The sequence below is a fragment of the Pempheris klunzingeri genome, chromosome 19 (assembly GCF_042242105.1).
Source record: "Pempheris klunzingeri isolate RE-2024b chromosome 19, fPemKlu1.hap1, whole genome shotgun sequence".
Lineage (NCBI taxonomy): Eukaryota > Metazoa > Chordata > Actinopteri > Acropomatiformes > Pempheridae > Pempheris > Pempheris klunzingeri.
The window spans coordinates 21,688,826-21,710,257 of record NC_092030.1 but is presented as its reverse complement, the minus strand read 5'-3'; the positions used below and the strand labels follow the sequence as shown (position 1 = coordinate 21,710,257).

At 46.1% G+C, this 21,432-nt stretch overlaps 1 protein-coding gene across 1 annotated transcript; it reads left to right on the top strand.

Annotated features, from left to right (window-relative positions):
- Positions 1-4,786: 4,786 nt before the first annotated feature.
- Positions 4,787-21,322, top strand: tcf7l1a (transcription factor 7 like 1a). Its single transcript, XM_070850527.1, has 12 exons — positions 4,787-5,602; positions 5,718-5,787; positions 7,954-8,096; positions 15,660-15,737; positions 17,494-17,611; positions 17,702-17,783; positions 17,899-17,973; positions 18,196-18,312; positions 18,459-18,624; positions 19,551-19,658; positions 19,812-19,860; positions 20,373-21,322. Exons 1-12 carry the CDS (start codon positions 5,426-5,428, stop codon positions 20,954-20,956), a joined length of 1,767 nt encoding a protein of 588 aa, XP_070706628.1. The 5' UTR covers positions 4,787-5,425; the 3' UTR covers positions 20,957-21,322.
- The last annotated feature ends 110 nt before the right edge of the window (positions 21,323-21,432 follow it).

Sequence of the window (21,432 nt, the reverse complement as noted above, 5' to 3'; positions counted from 1 at the left end):
ACGAATAATGTTTGACTTTCCATCATCACCGGACATTTGCCGTGTTGTTGTTGTGTGCACTGAGGATTGTACTTTCAATTTTCAGTCTGTCTGCTGTAAGAAATTTTAACGGTTTATGGCTGGAATCACACGTTCGGGGCGACTTATGTGAGCCAGAAAAGGAAGGAAGCCAGAATCCAGAGGTTCATCTGGGATGGAGAAACTTTAGCTGCTGTCTGTAGCTGCAGCACAACAAAGCAGGAAGTACATCCAAGAAACACATTTAAAGCAGCAGAAGAAGAAATGCGGCCTGTTTGGTCCTGTTAGAATCACATTTAAAGCAGCAGAAGAAGAAACGCGGCCTGTTTGGTCCTGTTAGAATCACATTTAAAGCAGCAGAAGAAGAAACGATCAGCAGGAGAAATAAAGCTCCTGATGGGAGATGGAGCCTCGTGGAGGACGGACACAAACTGGACTGCGACTCAGACGAGCCCGGTGGGGTTTCGGGATGAGAGTAAAGGATGCGCAGTGCATTCTGGGTGTTGTAGGTTCTCTGCCTGTTGAGCTAAAGGGAATACCACATCTCCTTGTCTCTGCTCACGTTGCACCAGTTTTAGAAATATTTGCGCCTTTCTACACCAAAGAGACGTCTCTGCAGCAGTGAAATACCACTTTAAAGATCTGACCTGAAAACACAAAGAAACACACACACATTCACATCACTGCTCCCACTTGCAACTGAATTGAAGCTCCCTGTGGAGAACAACCTGGTGCTAATTAGGCTCCAGTGCCTCGTCTCCCTCCCTCTGAGTCTCTTTGTTTGTTTTCTCTGCTCTCTTCGCTCAGCTCCGTCCTCCACAGATAACGTTTACAGTCTGTGAATTTACTAATCAGAACAAATGCTTTGCTCCTCGTCTTCACTGTAACTTCAGCTTCAGTGTGGATGTACTCCAGAGCTTTGTTCCTCCAGCCTGAATACCTCCACACGAGCTCCTTCCAAACTTAACACTGCTGCTGAATATAATCCAGGCAGCAGCTGATGTTTCCGTGTCATCATTTCTTTAACCAGTGTTTATGTAGGTGACATCTAGTCGAAGTAATTACGCTCACATGTCCCGTGTGATGCAAAGAGTCAGCGTTAACTCATTTTAACATACGATATTCACGTCATGAACGTAACCTTTAACATCATTCACATCTGGTACCTAACTTCTCTTTCTCAGTTCACTACATTAACTTACATGTAACATAACATTTAACGTAACTTAAGTTGCGTAAGTAAATCAGGAGACTGCTGTTCGTGTCCTGTATGAAACCAAACCTCCTGCATTGACTCATTTTAACCTACATAATGTTACTTTAAATGTAAGTATATTTAAAGTGACTTCACGTCGGTAACAAACACAGAGACAAACATAACTTGTCTGTAACGTCTGTAACTAATGTGTTTTAACGTAAACCCTTAATCTAACCAAGTGGTTTTGGGTGCCTAAACCTAACCAAACTGCGACCATTTCACAGCATCAACTTATTTTATGAACGTAACGTAGCTGCTTGCTTGTAGCTGGTCCCGGTCCGTCCTGTAGGGGGCGCTGAAAAGGCTCATACACGTCATTGTGTACCGACCGGCTCGGTTGTTTGGGCACCAGGATGTGTGCAGCAGAATAGAGACAGAATTTCTCGGACATGAAGTTGAAAAGTTTCTCTCCATCACTTTCTCTTTCTGTCTGGTTCCTTGCAGCTGTCAGACGGACTCGGGACGCATATTCATCCTTCCGCTTGCAGCCTCTCTTTGAGTTTCCTCCATTAAACACACAGAGCGTACACTTGGCTTCCTCGGAAACAAAAGAGGGATTTCCTCCCCACCAACAGGCCCTCAAACCTCTAAATCCTACACTGCAAACAGCGCGGTGGAGGTCAGCTGCGTGGCCTACAGTAGGAGGCAGATTTGGAGGTTACAATTCAACAGAGGTATGCAGTGACACCCCCATTGCTCCCCCCCCCCAGCTCCTGCATAGCTTTGGGGGAGAGGATCTTCACAGTCTGGCCCTGAGCCAAAGACTGAACCCTCTCTGTAATCCCCTCCTGCTGATATACACAGCTGCTGGTGTGTGTGTGTGTGTGTGTGTGCAGCGCTAGCTTACAATGGTTGTCTCAGTGTCTAGCCACAGTTTGTGTGTGTGTGTGTGTTTTTTTTTTTCTTTTGTCATTAGTTCCCTCCAGCAGACCGCTCATATCTCAATCTGTCTGACAGGGTTGAAGAGGCCCGTCAAGAATGTGATGGATTTTTCAGGCCCATCACAGAGTGGGAACCATTACGGCCGTCCAGTAACAGAAGTCGACTGTGAACGTTTTGCACGTTTCAGGTCTGTAACCCCCTTTTCCTGCTCGTAATGGTGGAAATGAAACTGGAGACTTGGGCGTATTCCCGACTCCAGATGTAGCAGGCCGCTCGCTCTCTCTTGCAGACTGGAGCACAAAGAAGACTTTTAAGAAAGCCCGAACGCTGGCTGGCTAAACTACGAGTCCACTGTCTGCAGGTACAGTTAAAGGTGCATGACACAGATTCAGCATTGCACGGCTGCAACACTGTCAGACTGACGCTGGACGGTGAGAAAACAAAAAAAAGATGATGCAGGAAACCCACAGATATAATTCTTTTTCTTTGTGAAAAGCTGGTGCATACATTACCCACAATGCAACTCGACCTGCTGACAGTTCATACTAGCCTGGACAAATCTTGTTGTGTTGCTTAATTAATCGGTTTCTCTCATCTTTATAACCAGGATGAAGTAAAACATAATGACACACACCACCTCACACCCCCCATCAAAAACATTAAGAGACATAATATGACTGAAAAGAGACACAAACAACCCCAAAGAGACAAAAAAACTACCACAAAATGTAATTAGAGACACAAAGCAACTGCAAAGAGATGCAAAATGACCACAGAAAGACACAAAACAACCAGAAAAAGACAAAAAATGACTATAAAACAACAGAAAACAACCTCAAAGACAAGCAAAACAATCATAAAGACATTCCTTTCCCTGGTGCCTACATTACCCATAGTGCACCTCTACCTGCTGGCAGCTGGTTCACAGAGCGAGCTGTGTTATGCTCGCAGACACTAGTGTAGCAGATTCATTAAATCTTTAAACCTTGAGCCTTTAAAATGAGTCTGAGTTTGTCTCTCCTGCTGCATGATGGGACTTTTGAGGCATGATGGGACTTTTGAGGCACGATGGGACTTTTGAGGAACGATGGGACTTTTGAGGAACGATGGGACTTTTGAGGAACGATGGGACTTTTGAAGAATACAAACTCAGCGTTTCCACACTCAGCCGGCCGCTCTGTAAAGTCCAGTGTTGTGTGTGCAGTCGTGCTGATGGACGTAACACATGTTTTCCCTCCACGGTCGTTGCAGCTGGTCATGGCTCTGACCTGCAGCTGACCTGCTATTGTGCTCTGCAGCGGAAACACAAGAACTACATGTGAGAGTGATCCTCATCAGTCAACAGTGTGTGTGTGTGTGTGTGTGTGTGTATGTGTGTGTACGTGTGTGTGTGTGTGTGTGTGTGTGTGTGTGTGTTTTCATCATTCCACTATAACAGATGCACATGATTAATAATGTTTATAATTCAGCTTTTAAGTCACTTTCATTTTCTTTGTTTTCTCTGGTATTATATTTTTAGTCAGGCTCTTTCTAATGCTGCTGTCATGTGAAAATCAATCAATAATCAATCAATAAGTCTCATCTCATCTCTTTGCATCACACGGGACATGTGAGCGTCACAGATGTGATTTAACAAAATAAAGTAAGTGGACACAGATGACTCTTATGATAATGAATTGAATAAATAAATGACTATTCAAGTGAGCAAACCACAACACTAATAAATATTCAATAGCTGATCAGTGTAGCTGTTATTATTTGGTTTGATTGGTCCACTAATATATTTATTATTGAATTATTTTTCAAATTAAATAGAGTTTGGACAAATCTAATACTGTTTTCCTTATCTGCAAAGCAGGGACAAACTAATTAATAAAGACACACGACCGCAAGCTCCTGTCAAACATAGAGACATAAACTGACCACAAAGACACTAAACAACTACAAAGAGACACTAAACAACCACAAAGAGACACTAAACAACTACAAAAAGATATTAAACAACTATAAAGAGACACTAAACAACTACAAAAAGATATTAAACAACTATAAAAAGATATTAAACTACAAAGAGACACGTAACAACTTCTCTGAGATGTGCAAGGAGACAAAAAGAGACAAAAAGAACTACAAGGAGCAGTAAACAACAACAAAAAGAGACAAAATAACCACAAAAAGATGTAAAACAGCCACAAAAAGATGTAAAACAATCACAAAGAGACTCAAACCGACTGAAGGAGACAGAAAACACATCATGTGTATTCACTTTAACAGGAAGTCTTGTGGCTCTGGTTTTCCTCCCTCCTCGGGTCAGGGGGTCAGGAAAGTGTCTAACTGCTCCTTTAAGGTCTAAAACTGTCCATTCGGTCCATCAGTGATCTGCCCCCTCCCTCTGGGCGGACGGGACCTACCTGTTGGCACCTGGTCCTGGATCAGCTCTGCTCTCTGCTCTGTGCTCTCTGAGCTGAGGCCTGTCTGCTGAACTGATCCAGGATCTGCACCATGGTCCTCCTCCTCCTCCGCCTCCTCCTCCTCCTCCCACAGTCTTTTCCTTCCCCTCCACTTCAGAGGCAGAAGCCAGCCCGTCTCTTTCTCACGCCTCCGCACCGCAAACCACCGCAAAACGCCTTGAACCAGCAAAAGATTGTCAAAATGCGGAAACGGCCGCTTTAACAGGGCGCCGTCAGTGGGAATTATGCTGCTTTCAAAGTGCCCCGACGATGCAGGAATTAAATCAAAACAGGCCTCGACTTTTTCCTCTGGACTAACTGCACCGAGGGGACGTAAACTTTTCAGGCGGTGCGACCGGACTGCGCTCGGTTTTTACAATGTCAGCGGAACCGAATCGGCTATGAGTGGGTTTTATCGCCATTTTTGACCGTTTGGAGCCTTTTCTGTCCACGCGCCGCCTTTTGGGGACTCTTTTCTCGGCGGAAAGCGGCTCTCGGAGGACTTCTTCCACACCTCGGGAGTTCGACGCCAGAAACTGACGCGTCCGTGAACGCCGCAGGTAGCTAGCTAGCTTGTTAGCTAGTTTTTTTGTTAAGCTAGTTTTTGGTGTTTTTTTTAACGCACTAAGAGACGAAACAACCACACAACTTAACGCTAACGCCGGCTGCGATGCGTTTAGCTCGCAGCTAACGTTAGCTAGCTGATTTCCTAGAGCTTTTCCAGTCTTGTAGGTTGTTTTTTTTAACAATCTGTAAGTTAGCCGCAACTCGGTCTAACTCGGCTGTTGATGCTAGCTGTCGCAGCTAACGTCCAAACATGCCGCAGCTAAACGGCGCAGACGGAGACGACTTGGGGGCAAATGATGAACTGATTGCGTTTAAAGACGAAGGGGAGCAGGAGGAGAAGAGGAACGTGTCTGCTGAGCGGGACCTGGACGATGTCAAGTCCTCCCTGGTCAACGAGTCTGAGACCAACAGTAGCTCGGACTCGGAGGTGAGTCGACCCGGACCAACTTTCCCCCCCATCATGGAGCTCATCCTGCTGTGTGTGTGTTCTGCAGCCTCCACAGTGCTGGACAGGCTTTGTTTACCTGTGTGTGTGTGTGCAGGCAGACAGACGCCCCAGGACCGACCCGGATCTGGAGAGCAGGGCCAGGCACAGTCTGCTGTTTGAAGAAGGTAATGGACCCAGTGCTCCACCTCTCTGTGCCTAAATCCTCCATAATGCTCAGAAGTTATGTGTCTGCAGACTTGACTGCACAGACAAAGTCACTAAGCCCACTCAGAGTTAAGGGGGTACTCTGGGGTTTAGAGTTAAGGTGGTTTTAAACTTTATCAGGTCAGAAACCCCTCTGTGTTTACATTAGAGTATCCCCATTATGAGCCTCTCACCATCTTCTAGACCTGCTGTTTAAACGGCTCATGAAGAACTCTGGTTCATGTGTCCGCCTTATCTTCAATGGGAATACAGCAGCATTAAGTTATTGTTATTTTTAAAAAGTACCGTATAACTCTGTATCTGTAGTTGGGGTTTGTGTTTATTTCATATGTCCTTGCCCATGTGGCCCAAGCACATTAGAGCTAATAGCTAAAATGGTTATTGTTAGCCAGCGTAGCCCGTTCAGAACAGAAAATTACACTTGTGTTACTTTTGGCATGTTAATTGTGGAACGTAATGTGTAGAAAACTACCCACCACAGAACAATAACCAGGCGTACATGTGGGTACATGAGTAATAACATGAATAATGTTAATAAATAACTTAAATAAAGTCATCAGACGCTGTAAATAAGCCAGTTAGCGCAGGTGAGGGAAGCGATCAGACAGAACTGCAGAACAAAATAGTAGAAGTTCGGCCATTTGTTGATTCCTTAATTTGTGTCCTCTGATACATAATCAATACTAGTATGCTAGTTACTGATCTCAGCGTGCTGTCTGCAGACGTTGGACATCACTAGCTGAGGTGCTCCTCCACTGTACGTGTTGGAGAACCTGCAGCCTGTGTACTACAGACTTTATTAGGGCGGCATGTCGGTGCTCCTTTCCCACCCAAACTACCAAATCTATATCCATCTGAGACGCCATGTTTGTGTTTTGTTGTTTCGCTGACGGTCGGCGGCGACCAGAAACCTGGATAAGATGTTCACATGCAGCAGGATCCTGGTTTGTGTTGGAGCGCTGCCTCTAGTTTACTGGATTAGGAGCTCAACCAGGTGTCTGAAATCTGGATATGATGCTCACGTGCCCAAACACACAGATGGGATACGTCACAAACCAGATCATACCTGGGATACTCATTTCCATGATCACGCGCTCATAGAGCTGGAGTTACATCCAGATAACTTCCATTTCCTCTTGTCATGATTACTGTCTGTCGTTCACCGTGAAGGAACGCTGCAGCCTCTTGGCTGCTGTTGTTCCTTTGTTTTGTTCAGATGCCCGTAATATCTGACATCGATACGCACAATAAGACTCATCGATGGACTTCACCTCTACTTATCCAGCTCTACTCGTCTTACAGAAAACTGACTCTCGGGTTTATCTCCACATCATATCTGCTCTGGTTAAACTGCAGCGGCTGGCCTAGCTGGCTCGATAGGCAGCGTCATGCAACCACCATCTCAATAAAACTGGTTCCACCGGTGTCACAGAGTCACAACCCCCCCCCCCACCTCACCCGTATCTTAACAAATACAAAAACATGACACCAAAATACTGCAATGAAATCATTTCATTTTCATATGTGCACATAAAAACAAGTTTCACCGCACTGTGAACTTCTTGCTTTGCCCTTTCGCCTTCAGTGTCGCTTCAGGATAAAAAAAAAAACAGATAAAGAGAAAAAGAAAGGAGATAAATAATCAGCAGATATACAGAACACACACACCAGATTAACAAGATATGTTCAAGAAGGAGAACTAAATACAAATTCAAGTAATAACTCAGTCCAGTTGGATCCACGATGCCGAGCAGACACTCCTCCACTGCGCCACGCTAGGCTAACGCCGTGTCAGGCTAACTAACACAGACAGCAGACGGCCTGCGGGCAAACAAACACGGCATCTGTGGAGGAGCGTGCACAGAAAAACAGGAAAAAGGAGATGAATGAAGAAGTGTCGTTAACATGCTCCTAAACCTGTGTGCACCCTGTGGGTGCTCCTAGCCTGCTAAGCTAACTAGCATGTTAAGCTAACTAGCCTAGTGCCTGAGACATAACCAAAGATGAATGCCTCCTGTTCTTTAGCGAGCTAACTACCCTCAAGCCCTCATGATGTCACCCAGACCCACAGAAGATATTATCATGTGTTTCCTTTGTGTGACTCCGGTGTTTAACTTGTGTCTCAGCTCTGAGGAGACGGCAGCAGGATGGAGGAGGACTCTTCCAGCCCTCCCCGTACGTTGGATATCCCTTCTTCATGATACCGGACCTGGGGAACCTCTGTAACCCTTACCTTGCCAACGGAGCTCTCACACCAAGTGCCAGGACGGTAAGACCACACACACACTCACCCAAAGGTCACTGTGACCAATAGCAGAGCACCAGGGAGGTCATCGGATGGTCTGGTTGCACTGTGGTGTCATCTGTCTTTATCTTGTTTATCGCTGTTAAATGCACCACCCGCTCAGGAAACACATCCAGTTGGTGCATGTGTTTAATGTTTTGCTGGAAAGAAGATATCGCCCTCTGCAAACGCACCAGACTCCATTCACAAAAACAGCAATTTTACAAAATAGTAACGGAAATCTAGTGAACAGTTTGTTTGTGTCAGTGTGTGACTTTTGGTCAATTCAGACCCAACACATTATTTCTGTAACACATACCTGAGTTAACGTGCAGACAGCAGCCAAAGAGGATTACCTGTACAGGGTATGAGCAGTGTATAAAGATTACACTAAATATGTAAAGTAAGCAAGGGAGTGTTGGTCAAAACAAGTCATTGTGCTACAGGATGTCATAAATGTCATAAATGTCTGTTTTTTAATGGACCAAATGAGTAAAGGAGAAAACAAAGAGGACATTAATCAATAAAGTCCCTCCCTACAAAAGTTAATACCACAGCTGTGTTGTCTTCGTCACCTGATAGATCTCAGTCAGGTGGCACGAACATGTCCGCTCAGACCCCTGAAGTATTGATGAGCATATTTCACCTTTTTCTGTCATTCTGTATTTGAGCTGAACAGATTGATAAACCTGGTGAATCGATCGATAGCTCTGTCGGGTTTGTCTGGTCGTGGTGATGCAGACGTTTACGAGACGCTGACGTCATGTAAATTAACTCGTTCGCGGGTGTAACCCGAGCCGGGACGCGCCCTGCACAGGTCCGAGCTGCCTCACATTGTGGGGATATTGTTTTGCGAGTGGAGACCTGGATACTACTGACTCTTCATTTTCCTGAAACCTGTCTGTTGCACTTGTGTTTGACTTGGCGTGTGTGTGTGTGTGAATGTGTGTGTGTGAGTGTGAGAGCAGCCTGCAGCCTGTTATGATAAGGAGGTTTGTGATGGTACAGGGTTAGACAGGCCCGGACACAGTCTGGTGGGGAAGCTGCCCGCCCGCCTGCAGCAGGAATGAGCTCCCATCATGGCTGCAGCTAATCTGCTGCTTTCGCTGGCAGCAGGATCGACGGTGTGTTGCCCAATTTCCCAGTGCCCAAAGCTTTATGGGAGCTCAGCGTGGATTATAGGAATACTGGGCGGGGGTTTAATACAGTAACACTCATGGCCACTAATCTAAAAACTGCCTCACTGGCACAGCGAGGAATTTGAGAGTATTTTAAGCGAGATGTGATCGTGGAGAGCAGTTGAGAAGGCGTGAGCTCAGGCAGAGGGCTGTGCTGAGAGCTTTGGTCTGAATGTGCAGCAGTTAAAACAACAGATTCTTCCGTGGAATAAAAACAAGAGGAGCGCAGTGCTTCTGGTAGCTACCACCAAAGACACCGAGGTCATGTCGTCTGCATTTGTGATTTGTTTTGTGTGTGAGTTTGTTGGTTTTTATAATCTGAGGGAAGTTTACACTCTAGAATGACTGATTCTAGTGTTTTCAGGCTCCGAATGCTCCCCCCCCCTCCCCCTGTGGATTAGTTTCTGAGGTTTCTAGCTTTCTGATTGCCCCGTGACTCTCCTTTTTTCCTCCTCTGGTTTGTTTTGAGAGTCTTTCCTCTGCGGATTTGGCCCAGACGCACATGTAGGCTAAACACACAGCCAAGCCCACTCACACAAACACCTGCATTCCTCAGCTCTGTAACGCCCGCCCCCCGCGTTAGTCGGCCATTGTTGTCATTAGCGGAGTCTGAATGGGGCTAATGCATGGCTCCACGGGGGCATCGTTACACCTCATTATACCTAACTCACTGCCCGTGGCTTCTCCGGACACACACACACACACACATTTCCACTGTTTCTGACTGACTGATGTTTGTACTCTGGCTGCACGTTGCCTTGAGACAACACAGTTATTCCCCCTGTTCCTCTGCGCTGGTCCTCCCTCACATTTCTCTTTGCACAATGGAGACCTTGTGTACTTTAAAGGGCTCTCAGTAAGAGTGCGAGGTGTGTTTATGAGGGACAGAGGAGGAGGAGATGCGCCTGCCAGTCTGAAGGCAAGTCAAGGTAAACAGGCGCACTTTAGCTGGACGCTACCTGAACCATAATACAGGCTGTTTACTGTACTCATGTACGCTGGCAGGAAGCAGGAGCCAGCATGTAGACAACCTGTCTGCTCACTCTGCCCCCCTCCCTCTCCAAACCTCCCCCACCTGCCTCCAGCCTGAGCCGCTTTCTCTGCTCTTTAAATGGTCTGGCAGCCTGTGACGCCTTCACTGACGTTCATATCAGGCACATTAGTCTTTCTGTGGTGTTTGTTTAATGGAGATCTCAGGTATTTTTAGACCTGGGCCCTATTCGTGCATATTTTGGTGTCTGAATGATCGGTATGTACAAAAAGTTTTGGAATTGGTCCAAAACTCCAATCATGTGAGTTAACTGCACCTGATCACAGTAGGTCCACTAAAAGAGCTTGTTTGATCCACTGACAGGCTCAGAGTGTTATTCTAAGTGTGTGACAGCATCATGGAAAGGATCCCTACAGAGAGAGACCTGGAAGATCCTTTTGGTTTAACCACAAACAGCACACACACCAGACTACATTCACTAAAACAGGGATTTTAGAGAACAGGACACAGGAGCTGCTGCTCTGCTGCTGCCTCCATCAGCTAGTTTGTTTGTGTTGTTGTGTGATTTTGGTGTGTTAAAAGATTAGTTTGGATCCAACGTAATATTTGAGTAACACACAATAACATAAACAAACAGGCAGCAATGGATCAGAGAACTCGTATTTTCTGAGCTAAAATGACTGTTTTTGTCAATGGAGTCTGGTGCCTTTTGAAGGAAGTGATATAACATCTGTTCGTGCCTCCAACTGAACGGCAAACAGAACATCAGCCACCTGCGACCAGTTTAGGGTTGAAATCCGTCTGAATCAACACAGTGACTGTCTGCCTTTACTCCACCGATCTGACTACATCCACGTGTGCAGCTGTGCCACTAAGTGTGAAGAGGAAAAAGACCCAGTTGGCCCAGTTAGAGGTTTGCTGACTTTTCAGATCGGTTACACACACACACACACACACAACGTCATACCTGTGTCACACCTGAGCAGCAGTGAATGGCAGGAGGGAGACCGTGGAGAGATAAGCTACCTGGTATTTGTGTGTTGATCATGCTGGAGATGGCAGGCGCCTCGCTTCATTTTCCCTCTCTGTTTAAAAAGGTTTATGTTGACAGAGCTTGACCATTTGTGTTAATGTTCGTGTGTGTGTGTGTGTGTGTGTGTGTGTGTGTGTGTGTGTGTGTGTGTGTGTGTGTGTGTGTGTGTGTGTGTGTGTGTGTGTGTGTGTGTGTGTGTGTGTGTGTGTGTGTGTGTGTGTGTGTGTGTGTGTGTGTGTGTGTGTGTGTGTGTGTGTGTGTAAATGTGGCTGTGCTTGTTTAGTTAAAGTTGGTCCCTTTCAGCTGGCTGAACAATCCCAGAATTCCTCTGTTTACTTGACATTGTCTCCAAAGTCTTAAAATACCAAGAGGATGACCTGTCTCACACAACAGCCTCATACATACACGCTCCCATATACATGCTAACGTAAACACACACACACACACACACACACCGTCCATCTTAACAAAGCCTCTGCTCATTCTGCAAATGTTTCCACTTCACTTATAATTCTATTTATCAGGATTTCTATAAAACTGCACCGTGTTTTGCATAAAGCTGTGCTCAGAGATTAAAGATTAACTCCAGTATTTTTCTAAATGACTGGTAGGTGCTGAAAGTGTTGGAATTGGTCCAGTAGAGGTTTAACCACAAACAGCCGTTATAGCGCTCTCTGCAAACACACCAGACTCCATTGAGAAAAACAGTAATTTTAGTTCATAGAACACAGGAGCTGCTGCTCTGCTGCTGCCTCCATCAGTTAGTTTGTTTGTGTTATTGTCTTATTTTTGATGTTTTAAAGGGTTTGCTCATGTAAAAAAAAACTATTTGTAACACACAATTAAGGCAGCAGTAGACCAGCAACTCCCATGTTCTGCAAGGTAAAATTATTGATTTCGTCAATGGAGTCTGGTGCCTTTTGAGGAGAGCGATATAATGGTTTCTTTTACCTTAAATTTAAGCTTGCAGAACAGAGGAGTTGCTGGTCTGCTGCTGCCTCGATCAGTTTGTTGTTTTTGTGCTTAACAGTCATTTCGACCCCTAAATATGTTAAAAATAGGGCTGAGATTTTAAAAAGTTACCTTTTTAAAGCTTCAGAAGGTCACTAAGAATAAGAGATTATCAGTCAAATCCACACGGGCACTGATAATCTTATATTTACTCCAGATTGTTCAGGGAGAGAAGGAAGGTGAAGGCAGGGCATTGGTCATTTAGTTTAAGGCAGCTGATGTGTGCTGAGGATAAAACAATATTCCTCTTATTCAGAGATAACCGATGAGCAGCACCCAAATTTTTTGGTTTTATTCTTGTCAAACTCTTGAATTTGTCCTCACATAAAGGGAGATTTTGTCTTCTGAAAGCTTCAACTCTAATGAAAGATGCTTTTTGTGTTTTTTTTTGTGTTTTTTTTTTTTTTTTTCACATCTTGGTGGTGTTCTTAATCTGTGTGTGTGTGTGTGTGTGTGTGTGTGTTGCAGTGATTCGTAAACAGCAGTAAGCCTAATAACTTTCCCCTCTAGTCACAGATTTTATGCTTCCCTCAGTAATAGACTCTGATTGTGCAGGGCTGGCTGTGTGTGTGTGTGTGTGTGTGTGTGTGTGTGTGTGTGTGCATTGATTTTTCCTGGTATTTCCAACAGCTGGATCCAGTTAGCGCTCTCAGCCAGAGCTTCCTCGGGTCTCAGAGTGGGGGACGGGAAGAGGCTGCTGTGTGTGTGTGTGTGTGTGTGTGTGTGTGTGTGTGTGTGTGCTGGGGTTAGTAAAAGTCACGGGGTTTCACACAGCAGCACGGGGACGTGTGCACGCAGCTGTAATAAGATAAGAGTAATTAAGAGGGAGAAACGCAGTTAGTGGTAGTTTCCCTTTCAGCATCGGTGGATGTCTGTGGAGCCTCTGGTGTTTTTTTTTTGTTTTTTTTTTTTACGAGTGGGTTCTTAGTTTGTTTTGGAAGAAGACGACTGAAAATATGCAAAACAAATATGGATGTAAACATTGCAGGTTTATACCATGTGGTCTGAGTGAATACTGGATTCTGATTGGCTGGTGGGTGCTTGTTAAAAAGTTATAATGGACACCCACTAAGTAGTTCTGGTCAAACTGTTAAATTAATGTTTCCATCAGTGTCTGAACACCACGAGCTGCAGGAAGTAGACTGATCCCCTCTGACCTCACTGAGACTTTTGAGTCACTTTGGGTTTTACAGTAATGATCCCCGAATCTTGCTAGCATAACGTTAGCTTTGTGGCTAGCATAACGTTAGCTTAGTGGCTAACAGCTGAGCCAAAGGGATCTATGAGCTGAGGGACTAGAAATATCTCCTGTTGCCACGTCTTATCTATGATCCGTCCTATTTCCTGGAGAAGTGAAGGACGTTTCCATAACCTAATGGGATGGTGATGACTGTTCCAGGTATTAGTCAGACCCTCAGGCGTTACCACGGAAACAGAGTTATGGCTTGTGAAAAACTTTAGATTTTGGTTGCAAAACTTATGAAAGTAAAAACAAATGGTCCTAATTGTTTTTCTCTGGCAGCGCCTGTGGTGTCAGCGGGATAACGCCCTCTAAATGGACCATAACGTACTAAGTGAACGTCCTGCTGTGCTGAAGAAGACTGTAAACTAGAGACTGAGAGCAGAAACTCAGCAGGAAAATGTTCACTGAGCTGATAAATCAGGTTTACCTGAATGTACATGAGTCACCTTGTCGTTATGGCCCCAGTGATCAGCAGAGTATTGAAGGACGATAATGAACGCAGGAGGTTTGGGAGCCGCCGTCTGTGGGGTCAAAGGTCACAGCCGGGAGTCTGTTGACGTCACTCACAGTTCACTGAGCACCAAAAGCCTTTTTTTTTTTTCACTGGGGGTCTGTGTGTGTGTCTGGTAGAGCTGGGGGGGTGGGGGCGGTAGGTAGGAGGTCTGGTGGTCCGGGGGGGGGGGGGCGTCCCAGATTCAGACAGTTCAGTCAACAAGTGGGACCCCAGTGGTTTTGTGTGTGTGTGGGTGGGACTGGGGGGGGCAGGGCGAAGGCAAACGTCTTGGACTCTCACTCTGTTCTTTGTCTAAGTCGAGACCCAGAGCTACACACACACACACACACACACACACACACACACACACACTCACACTCACACTCACACACACACACTTCACATGCCCCTGTGGTGATCGTTATGATTTCCATCCAACCCTCTTCAGCACAATAGAGCTCTTATCCAAGAGAGTGTGTGTGTGTGTGTGTGTGTGTGTGTGTGTGTGTGTGTGTGTGTGTGTGTGTGTGTGTGTGTGTGTGTGTGTGTGTGTGTGTGTGTGTGTGTGTGGCCCACTGAGGTGTGTTAATGTCAGAGTGTGAATCCTGTTGCGGCAGAGAAAATCCAAACATGGGGGAGATGAGCGACGCTGACCGGTGTTATCTCACCTGTTATCGGGCACTGTGTGTGTGTGTGTGTGTGTGTGTCGGCAGAAACATCCTGCACACTCGGACGTTTCCTCCATCTGCTCCTGACGGGGTCGGGGGTTCAGTCACGTGTCCACAAAATAAAACTAAATGACTAAAACATGATGGAAACGACACTTTTTCAGGGTTGAAGTCCTGGAAAACCTTCAAAATCAGATAGTTTTCTAACTTGGTCCTTGAAAAGTACTTGAGTGAAGCAGAGAAGAGAACCGTCGCAGCGGAGGAAAGTTTTATTAGCAGCTGTGTTGAAGAGCAGTCGTGATTATTTGAGGGGTTTTAGCTGCGGCGTACAGGCTAACAGGCTAACGGCAAGCTAGCAGAGGGAGGGAGTGCTTGTGCTAACTGGAGCTAATGCTTGTGCTAACTGGGGCTAATGCTTGTGCTAACTGGGGCTAATGCTTGTGCTAACTGGAGCTAATGCGTGTGCTAACTGGGGCTAATGCTTGTGCTAACTGGGGCTAATGCTTGTGCTAACTGGGGCTAATGCTTGTGCTAACTGGGGCTAATGCTTGTGCTAACTGGGGCTAATGCGTGTGCTAACTGGAGCTAATGCGTGTGCTAACTGGAGCTAATGCGTGTGCAGAGGTGAGGTTCCCCTCAAGGATGCATTCACTGACGCCGTCTCTGCAGGAAACTGGAGCGCTCTGCCAGGAAAATGTTTCCCCCAAGTTGAATATTTTCTCGTTAATTCGTCTGATTGTCATCCTTCACGTCGCTGTTTCTCATCTTCTCGTGTTCTTTCGCATCTTGGCAGGAAAAATTCACTTCACCTTTAGTGAAAACACACCTGAAGTTGGTAGACTCAGGTGTGGAGACTTTGATGTCCTTCGTCTTAACCTGACCGGTTTGTCTCTCTCCCTTTCTCCCTCCCTCTCTCTCTCTCTCTCAACAGTATCTGCCGTTTCAATGGCCTCTGCTCGACGTCCCGGGACGAGCCGCCATCAGAGACTCTGCGACGCCAACACACCTGGTAACACCTGCTGCACACACACACACACACACACACACACACACACACACACACACACTCTTCCTCCTGAGGAAGCTCTCAGGAATTCGATTGGTTATAAATAACTTGATTTCTGTGATGTGATTGGTTGTTGAGCAGCGTGACTCATCGCTCACTCATTTAGATAATTTTTTTTTATTGAAGAAATTGGAGTTTACTATCAGTTTTATTCTCAGTTATTTTTACTACGAGTCATTAAGTCCATAAAAATGGCTGTAAAATGACTAAGAGTCCAAGTTGACGTCAGTGTTTTGTCAATCCAGAAGTTTAAAGGCCAAAGGTTTGAGTTTAATATCAGACAAGATAAAGAAAACCAGCTGATTCTTCTCAAGAAGCTGGAACCAGTGAACTTTTGGCTTTTTGCTGTAATAAACGAGTGAAACAATCAGAGATAAATAAGGTTTTTTCAGTCAGTCAGTTAACTGAAAGGTTTACTCTGCTAACTGACTCAGTTAAAGTATATTTTAGACTTAAATTCAGTTATTTTAAGTTAGTTCTAAGATACTTTGGGTGTTAATTGAAACATAAAGTCAGCTGACCTGCGTCTCTTTAACTCGTTAACACTGTTGGGACGCGTGACGAGGACGTCGCTGCCAAATCCAACAAGACTAAATCCACATCAAACTGTGGACACAGAAAAGTTCAAGTCCAGTCAGAATAAGGTTTAAGGATCTGTGATCAACAGGAACCAGCTCGGCTGTATCAGTGTTTCAGTTATTTCTGTTTTGATTTAATTGGTATCAAATGGTATTTATAGTTTCTGTCGACTGGTAGAGGAGGAAGGAAACCTGATGGATTATAAATCCTTATAAAGGGCAAACTCACATGTTGCTCAGCTCCTCGACGCTCAGAGTGACGGAGTCAGAATCAATAATAATACTAATACTAATAATAATACTAATAATAATGATAACGTACAGAGCGAACAGGACACTTGGCTGCTCGTCGGTTCGTGTCCGACGTGGTTCTTTAGTTCTCGAGCTGAAGGAGAACAAACGTTTTTGTTTGGAAAGAACCTGCAGCTCCGTTATCTTCTGTCTAATAATAGTAGAGGAGCACTTTCCAGCTTATCACTGCTGTGTGTGTGTGTGTGTGTGTGTGTGTGTGTGTGTGTGTGTGTGTGTGTGTGTGTGTGTGTGTGTGTGTGTGTGTGTGTGTGTGTGTGTGTGTGTGTGTGTGTGTGTGTGTGTCTGAGTGTGTGTCTGAGTGTGTGTCTGAGTGTGTGTGTGTGTGTGTGTGTGATAGTGGAGGCCTGCAGTTTGTCCGTCCACTAACACACACCTACTTAAATGATTTCAAGGTTTGAAAAGTGTTTGAATTTTGAATAAAGTTCTTGTACTGATGAAATAAATTACTGTCGTGTGGCTTGATTGATTAGTAGATTAAATTAAATCAGAGTCGATGAAATTTGCGTCTGCAGTAAGTGTGTTTTAGGGTCTCAGGTGTGTGTTTTAAGGTCTCAGGTGTGTGTTTTAAGGTCTCAGGTGTGTGTTTTAAGGTCTCAGGTGTGTGTTTTAGGGTCTCAGGTGTGTGTTTTAAGGTCTCAGGTGTGTGTTGTAGGGTCTCAGGTGTGTGTTTTAAGGTCTCAGGTGTGTGTTTAGGTCCCACCTCCGCTCATTCTTGTTGTTGTTGCACAGTTGTTAAGAGGAGCAGGTGTGACACCTGGTGGACGCTCGGTGTCACTGCAGCTCCATAATCAGCCTCTCTGTGTCTCCAGTCCAACAACGTACCTGTGGTGCAGCACCCCCACATGACCCACCTCCACCCGCTGCTGTCCTACAGCCCCGAGGCCTTCTCCCCTCAGAGGGCCTCCCCCGGCTTCTCACCTGACACAGGTACGCTGACCACGCCTCAGAGCACACACACACACACACGTCTGACTGACACGCCGTTGACCTGTGTGAGTAACGTCACCTGTGCTGTAGGTATGTCGAGGACCCCCCACGCGGCGTGCTACCCCGTGTCTCCTGGAGGCGTGGCTCAGATCACACACCCTCTGGGATGGCTGTGAGTGAAAACACACACTTCATGTTCACCTTCGACCTTTAGATGACCTGCAGGACGTCTGACACCTGTGTGTGTGTGTGTGTGTGTGTGTGTGTGTGTGTGTGTGTGTGTGTAGGCAGGGACAGCCGGTGTATCCCATCGCCGGAGGTTTCTCCCCCGCCGCTCTCGCCATGAACGCGTCCATGTCGGGGTACGTGGCGTTTTTGATCGTTTCTGTCTTCTGCTGATTTAAGAAAAAATATACAAGAGAAAAGTCTGAATATTTCTGTAATAATACAGAAAATATAACAAACAAGGAAAAAAAGTTAAAAATATACAAGAAAGAAGTGATTATACTTTGAGAATAAAGTTGTTCTTGTTCTTCTTCGGCTGCTTTTGCTCCGTGGTGTTAAATCAAACGTCTGATTGGCAGCCTGGTGTCCGGTAGCTTCTCTCCTCGCCTGGTGCCGACCCCCCAGTCGTCCATCCCCCACCCCGCCATCGTCCCCACGGGGGTGAAGCAGGAGCCCGGAGGCAGCAGCCAGCCGGGGTAACCATGCCAACGGCAGCAGCCGCTCTCTGATCTCTGCATGAATATTTTCTTTTATCCGTGGTTTGCGTCTCTCTCTCTCTCTTCGTCTTGCCGTGGTGACGCCGTGGTAACGCTGTTCGCTCGTCCTCTGTGTTTTCCTGTAGGAAGTCGGCGCCCGACGGCCAGCAGGAGAAGGAGGACGAGAAGAGGCCGCACATCAAGAAGCCGCTGAACGCCTTCATGCTGTACATGAGGGAGGAGAGGCCCAAAGTGGTGGCTCAGTGCAAAGTGAAGGAGAGCGCCACCATCAACCAGATCCTGGGCCAGAGGGTGAGTGTGAGAATTAAAGGGACAGTCCGTATTATCTATCTATGTTAGCTACAGTAGACAGGAGAGGATTTTATACACCTGGTTTCGTTGCTTCACGTCTCCGTCAGGCAGCTCTTTGACGCGGGGAACTGAGGCCGTCTACCACACCAGACTCCTTAGACAAAACAGTCATTTTACCGCAGAGAAGAACAGGAGTTTCTGGTCTACTGCTGCCTCGGGTGGTTAGTTTGTTTGTGTTATTTTGTCACTTTGGTGTTTTAAAGGATCATTTCAGATCTGAACTAATGTGTTCGGTCATTGATCGAGGCAGCAGTAGTGCAGCAAACTCCTGCGTTCTGTGAGGTAAAATGGCTGTTTTTGTCAATGGAGTCTGGTGTGTTTGAAGAAAGTAAGAGAACAGCTTCAGTTCCCAGTCAGAAAGGACTGTGTGACAGCAAAGTGAAGCTGTGACAATAGTATATGTACAGTGTACACTTAAAGAGGGGTCTCTTTTTTTTTTAGATGGTTAAAAATCCACATATTCATTGTTCATAAAGTCATGATATTTGGAGAATTGTGTGAGAACTCCATTCACAAAAACAGTATTTTTCCTTTACAAAACACAGGAGCTGCTGGTTTGAGCGGTTAGTTTATTTGTGTTATTGTGTGTTACACAAATACTTCTGGATCCAAAGTAACTGTTAAAAACGCCAAAAGTCACATAATAACACAAACTAACAATCAGATGGAGGCAGCAGCAGAGCAGCAGCTCCTGTGTCCTGTTCTCTAAAATCCCTGTTTTAGTGAATGTAGTCTGGTGTGTGTGCTGTTTGTGGTTAAACCAAAAGGATCTTCCAGGTCTCTCTCTGTAGGGATCCTTTCCATAAAGTGTCTCTAAGCTTGTGTTTCCTTTTTACCACGTTAACCACAGCTGATGTTTCCCACAGTGGCACTCTCTGTCCAAAGACGAACAGGCCAAATATTACGACCTCGCTCGCAAAGAGAGACTCCTGCACTCCAAACTGTACCCGGGCTGGTCGGCCAGAGACAACTACGTCAGTGTAAACACACACACACACACACACACACACACACACACACACACACACACTACTGTGTACTCTACTCTTTACTCGGTGGATGAAGCTGCTCTTCATCTTCCTCCTCCTGATCAGCTGATAGTTTGAACTGTTTGTGTCTCTCTGCAGGGGAAGAAGAAGAAGAGAAAGAGGATGAAGAGTGACCCTCAGCCTGAAGGTAAACCCTTAACCTTTACCTTACACCTTAACCTTTACCTTACACCCTAACCTTTACCTTACACCTTAACCTTTACCTTACACCCTAACCTTTACCTTACACCTTAACCTTTACCTTACACCTTAACCTTTACCTTACACCCTAACCTTTACCTTACACCCTAACCTTTACCTTACACCCTAACCTTTACCTTACACCTTAACCTTTACCTTACACCCTAACCTTTACCTTACACCCTAATCTTTACCTTACACCTTAACCTTTACCTTACACCTTAACCTCTACCTTACACCCTAACCCTTACCTTACACCCTAACCTTTACCTTACACCCTAACCTTTACCTTACACCCTAACCTTTACCTTACACCCTAACCTTTACCTTACACCCTAACCTTTACCTTACACCTTAACCTTTACCTTACACCTTAACCTCTACCTTACACCCTAACCCTTACCTTACACCCTAACCTTTACCTTACACCCTAATCTTTACCTTGTTTGCCCCCCCCAGTGCCTGACGAGGACTTCCCCCTGCAGCTGAAGAGACCTCGTGTCCCACCTGAGGAGACGCCTCACACACACACTCCGCTCACACAGACTGCACACACACAGTCCCGCCCCCACCTGTCACAGCCTCACACCGTCTCCCACCTGACGCACACACACCTGTCCCAGGCCAGCCCCGCCTCCTCGCTGGACTCCCCGGCGACGCCCACCACGGCGCTGGCCTCGCCCGCCGCCCCGGCCCCGACGCACACCGAGCACACGCACTCCTCCTACGGCGGCCACACGTCGCCGTACGGCGAGCAGCTGCAGCCGCTGTCCCTCACCACCAAGCCCCACCGGACCCCCCACCCTCTGAGCCGCACCGCCGTCACCCCGGGACCCTCCACGCCGTCGTCCTCCTGCGACACCCCCATCTCCTCGCCGCTCATGGCTCCCTCCAGGTCCTCGCCTCCTCCTCCTCCGCCTCCTCCCCCTCTGCTCTCCCAGCCCTTCCTCGTCCCGCCTCCTACCTCCGCTCACCAATCGGCGGCGAGCTCCCACGGTGCCTTAACTCAGCCGTTCTCGCTCCGACGAACCAATCAGCTGTGAGCTGTGCTGGTTTCTACTTTCCCCAAATCACCTAAAAAACCAGAGAAATCTCAGACACGATCTGATTCGTACCTCCTTTTTAATGCTGTAAATAAGCTTCTTTTTTAAACTTTTTATAGATGTATCACATTTTATATTAGTAAGAAAATAATTGGTCAATATTTGACTGCATCTCTAACTTCATGAAACGGTGTATTTTTTTGCAAACTGTCACTTTTTCTATTTACTTTTTATGAATGATCAACTTCTTGTAATTAAAAACGAGGTGTGGCACCGGGGTTCGTTTGTTTCGTTTAAAAATGCTTTTTTTTTTTTCCTCCCTCCACCTGGTAGTAATGAGTGTACATCTGTTTTCTGGTTCCTCTTCTGTGTTAATAAATATTCACTGAGTTCTCACGTGGTGTCTGTGTGATGCTGGGAGTTGGTGTTTCCCCACAAAGGTGCAGTGAGGTCACGTGTTGTGTCCAGCAGGCGGA